The 5,497-nt window shown below is 36.3% G+C and overlaps 1 protein-coding gene across 1 annotated transcript; it reads left to right on the forward strand.

Annotated features, from left to right (window-relative positions):
• Positions 1–1,478: 1,478 nt before the first annotated feature.
• Positions 1,479–4,749, forward strand: PHYBLDRAFT_176308 (hypothetical protein; the record flags this gene model as incomplete). The annotated part of the gene is made up of 11 exons (XM_018437730.1): positions 1,479–1,593; positions 2,682–2,839; positions 2,926–3,227; positions 3,302–3,384; positions 3,490–3,541; positions 3,574–3,699; positions 3,737–3,749; positions 3,833–3,896; positions 4,125–4,257; positions 4,411–4,522; positions 4,552–4,749. The coding sequence occupies 11 exons, from the start codon at positions 1,479–1,481 to the stop codon at positions 4,747–4,749; spliced, it is 1,356 nt and encodes a 451-aa protein (XP_018283308.1).
• Positions 4,750–5,497: the final 748 nt, after the last annotated feature.

Raw genomic sequence — 5,497 nt, forward strand, 5'->3', positions numbered from 1 at the left:
GCATGACTTTTAGCTAAAAGTCTAAAAACGGGATAAAAGTCGAGATAAAAGCGACTGCTGGAGATGCTATTATATTATATTACTTATTTTTCTTTATTATTATTATTGCAAAAGCAAAAAAAAAACCCTAAAAAAGTCTGAGGGTACCCGGAGCCCAGAGACATGTGAAGATTGTACAAAAGAATCCATGTACATCCGACAATCATTTGAGATTAGCATGAAAGAATGTTATTGTTTGTAAAGCGAGCAGTAATAGACTTTTTTTTTCCTCTCTCTCTCTCTCTCTTAAGTAATTCGGTGGTAAGCTGGGAATTACAGCTTTCACACTAGGTTTGACTGAAAGATGGTAACAACCGCCGTTACAATGGGGCCGAGACTCATGTTAATTGAGTACATGACTAATTAAGAAAGATAGTTTAGTGTGATGGCTCAAGATTCACAATTCAGTATGTAACAATGGTGCTGTTTGAGTGATAAGAAAAAAAAATGATGATAGGTGTATGTACATTGATGATATTTCATTATTATTATTTCTTTGGTCCGTATCGTATTTCACAATAATGAAATTCACTTGCTCGGCTATTGGATTATACTCCATAGTAATGAATCTACGACACACTAATAGAGCACAATAAAAAGTGAACTTAACATGCTAATATAACGATGAGGATTTTACAGTGAGCCAGTAGAAGAGGGGTGTGTGAGCGAGAAAAAGAAGACATGTAGTTTGGCTAGATGTGTCGGGGTTTTTTATTTTTTTTTATTTTTTGTGGTCGATCATTACCAAAGGGTCAGAGGTAGTTAGCAATAGAAATAAGTAGAGTCAGCACTCGTTATAGTAATAATTTAGCATGGAAAAGACATGGGTAAAATAGCCAAGCTTTAGAAGCCTTGTAGTATTATGGTCAGTCAGGCAAGTGGAGTTAGTATACTATCATTCTTTTCAAGGATTTTCTTTTTGTGGGGGGATATAATGATAATAACGTGTGAAGCTTTAATTGTTAGTTCAGCTAATTTAAACCATATAAATGTGCAATGAAGTTTCTGTATAATATGGTGCATTTATAGTAGGTCTTGTAGTATACACACTACAATTAAGTGAAATAAAAGCCATGGCCAAAAAACTGGTCTCTTCTTGCTAATAAACCTGGCAAGTTAACAATCTCCAGAACTATCACACACCAGGCACATATACACCACACATTCGTACAGTGTAAACCAACCAACCGTTACACAACACGGATTTGAATAGTAGCAAATATAAACAATATTACTTTGTCTCTTTAATAAATCATGCTCTCACAATATCTACTTCTCCTAATATTGAGATACTCATTCAAAATTAATCCCCAATACTCCACCACCAGCAACTCAATTGGATTATTTGTGCAAATGGTCCATGATCAATACCCACTTTCATTCAGTCAGACTTTATTTATTTATTTATCACCTGCTTCACTCAATTCTTACTGTCACAAATGCAATTGTACGAAGACGTGTATATCTTTGACTCTCTCATTTCAGGCTATAGACATTATCAGAGTAGTTTTACCTCTTACAATCTGCTCTTTTGGCTATATATATATCACATTGGTACGACCAGAACTCGGCTTCTTATGTCACATATCTCGGCTATCATTTTTTGTTAGCTATATCTTGTGTCTGCAGCACACACATTCAACGTCAACTGTCTTTACTGGGACTATCCATTGACCTCCCCGCTCTTATCATGTCTAAACCGTATCATATATCGTGCCTGTTCTCCATTTACTCTTTAATCATACATTCTATCCAAACTCTTGGACGCAAATGTCTCACTCATGGAATATTTCTCTCTTACTCGGCTAAGTTTTCTGCGACTTAATAAGCGTTATGATGATATCGGTATTTTGTATTCAACTCGTTATCAGCAACCCATTACAGTTCTGTTGCACTCACTCTCTCCTCCACGCCTACATCGATCACCCAATCTTTATTATACATTCTCTACAACATACCTTGAGCACACATTGCATGGCATTTAGTTACGAATTACCTATTTTCTTTCCTGAAGTGCAACCAGCCAGTCTAAAGTCGCCTTTCTCCATCACTGATACCCTCTTTTGTGTATTCGACATATATCTTCGTGGTCTCATATTTTGACTTCCCAATGACGCTATTTGTCTTACTTTGCCGTGTTCTTCTATGTGGTTACCACTCATAGAGGGTCTAATGGTACGAGGAGGGTACAATACGGCGGAAAAAAGGGTAACATGTTTCCACTTTCGTAACACAACTGCCATTCATTCCGCCGTAGTGGCGCGCAAAGCAGAGCAGTAATCTTTTCTCTGCTCCGACATCCCCAACGCACATCTCCCTTTCTTCTCACCTCGATTGACCACTCCTCTGCGCCTCACGTCCCCTGTAGTCTCGGACTTTGCTTCATATTTTACCTCGTCTCAACTAGCTTCCTCGTAACCTCTTATAACCCATATTAAAAAACACATTTTAAATACTTGTAGCTACCTTTGCCCTCAAAATAGAAACCCCCTCCCAAAAAATACAATTTGTGACCATGTCAATGATTTTCACTTAATAAACTTTGAGACTATGTCTCCATATTAAAAGAAAAAGCAGTGCGTTTCTTCTTCCTTTAGAACAATATAAAGACATCTTACATTCAAAATAAAAAAATAAAAAAGTGGGGCTTTTCATTAACCTTGGTCCGATCGAGTATCTCATTACTAGTAATGAAGTATTGCAGAAAACTGGATCCAAGAGGAGAAGTCGCAAACGCTTAAATCTTGAAGACCTTTCTGATGCAGAATGCAAGAAAGGATTCTGCTTCACTTTTCCAGAGGTAGTTTATTCTTAACAAATAAACATTGATATATGTAAAGCTACAAACAAAAAAGCCTTTTACTTATTTTTTTTTTAATATTGCAGATAAAGCGAATGTCTGCTTTCATTAATTTGGATAAAATTCTATCGTTTAGACGCAGTGAGACTTATTATATTAAATTTCGATGTGAATTTGCCTTTGCATTGGTTTTGTACAGATACGCATTCCCACGTCGATATTGTTCAATGGAGAGAATGTGGGGAATTAACGAGAAGAACTTGGCTTGCACAGTAAACCAGTTCTCAGTTCTACTTTTTGACATCTTTAAGCATGGGTTTGAGTTTGACTCGCGAAAATTCTCTGAAGAGAACTGCGAGAGTTTTTTATGCTGCCGTGTTTGCAAAAAGTAAGCACATGTCCTTCTAAAGTGTTTTATTCGGTTTTAACTAGTCTTTTATTGTATCTCTCTTTTTCTTATAGGCGGTATATACCCAAATGTAATTGGACTTATCGACGGCACAATGCAGAGGGTCTCTCGCATAACTATAAACGAGGAGCAGAAAGTCATGTACAATAGATGAAAGGTAATATATTAATTATAAGAAATGGATTAAACAGAAATGTAGCTTATAACAACCTATGTATTATATGCCATATTATTTGTACAGCACATCCATTGTCTGAAATACCAGGCGATTGCCATCCCCGATGGAATCACAAGTAAGCATCATTGGTCCTTTTGCGGGAATTAGCAATGACGCGAAAATCTTTGACCAGTCAAAGACCCTGCAGAGACCTATTGCTCATGTGGATCATATGCAGCCAGAAAATGACCCAGATCTCAAATATGCTTTATATGGTGACCACGCATACAAGAAGTATATGTACATTTAACGGCCATTCATGACATATGAGATTGCTCAAGATGGTGAGTTATTTAAAATAGAGTCAAAGCAATCTAATAGCATAGTTCCAATAAATGTGGTACAGATCTGATATGTATATCTTTAGACCGCAGAAAGGAATGGAATACTGCGCAATCCTGTTAGAAACATCATTGTCGATGATTTACTAGGTAGGAGCCATCAATGTTTTTTTTTAATGTTACATATCGCCTGACGCGGCGTTTTGAGAATACAGGTTCTGGAGCTTGTTGTCAGTACGCAGTCAGATCTACAGAATGACATAATGAAAGATGTTCAGACGTGTTATTCCCCCTCATTAAAGTCACTGCTTCCTTCCCTCCTGTTTTAGTTGAGGTCCAAAATTACCATTGATCCCAAATTTATACAAAGAACAATAGAATACTGCCTTGCAGTTAACAAAGAGCATGGGATTTTACCAATTGTTATTGCCTTTGGTATACACCCTACAAAAGAAAATGCAACCAACGATTTAGTAGAAAGTAGCCAAATCATATACGAAAGAATATCCTTGTAAGCCATGGGCTAGATATTTTTTTTTAATATTCTGGATCCTACTATTATCAGCGACTATGTTCATGAGCAACCACTTAAACCATTATTTGCAGTGGAATACTTTTTTACACAAGCAAAAAAAAAGAAAAACATTTGTTGAGTTATAGACAGCAAGGAACGTGCCGATGAGACAGTACAACTGCTTTATAGTATTGCAAAACAAATTTCTGTAAACGAAGTTACCTTGGAAGAACGAACAATCGACGTTCTTTTGAATATGTGTGTGTGTGTGTGCACAAACACAAAAAACAGTTTCATAAAATCAGAAAAGCACTAGAGCTTGAAGATGTGGAAGAGCCAAGAAAACGCACAAGAGAGTATACAAGAAGATGGGTATGCATATTTGGAAACACGCGAGACAAAGTATCGACATACATCTTTGTCTGGACCTTTAGATCTACCAGAAGAAGCAAAGAAAAAGAAAAAGGAAAACTTCTAAACAAACACTAAAGTGCTTGAAAAGAGCCTGGGATGTTGAATGTCAACTGAATAAACCACTTAGCTTATCCTTGTTGTTATTGTTGTTTAATTGATGACGCTGGTTTCAGTGCAAAATCTTTAGTAGAGCATCAAAAATAAAATAAAATAAGAGAGATAAAGTGCGAGCTGTAAAAAGTCCTTGGATTATACCCAACCGTCTCTACTACACTATGAGACGGAATGTGTGTTTTGGTGTAATAAATTATATATAGTGCTATTAGGTGTAATTTTGTGTAAATCTTTATCACTAAATTTGTACCAACTGAAAACAACTCATAGCTGAAGGAATAGGATGGGACAACCAACAATTTTACAAGCTATATTAGCTTCAGTCCAATGGTAAAGCAAATACAACACACAAATGTAAATAGACATCTTGTTGACTACGGTCACTGGATAACCCAAGACCGCTCAGAAATAAAAGCTTATATAAAGATATTAGAACAGACTTGTTGATAAAAACCACAACCCCTGAAGGCTACAGCTAGACATCTTATCAGAAGATACACAAACAATTGATGAAGCAAGAAGTTTGATGAGAAAACTATACAAACAGTGGTGAAGCGTATGATAAAGGTAAGCTTTAGTACTATTCACGTAGAGTTAAGGAAAAATAATATAAAGTAAAAGTCCTATATTCTGCTTAAACTGAAATATACTACGGCGGAATGAATGGCAGTTGTGTTACGAAAGTGGAAACATGTTACCCTTTTTTCCG

Source organism: Phycomyces blakesleeanus (assembly GCF_001638985.1).
Source record: "Phycomyces blakesleeanus NRRL 1555(-) unplaced genomic scaffold PHYBLscaffold_47, whole genome shotgun sequence".
NCBI lineage: Eukaryota > Fungi > Mucoromycota > Mucoromycetes > Mucorales > Phycomycetaceae > Phycomyces > Phycomyces blakesleeanus.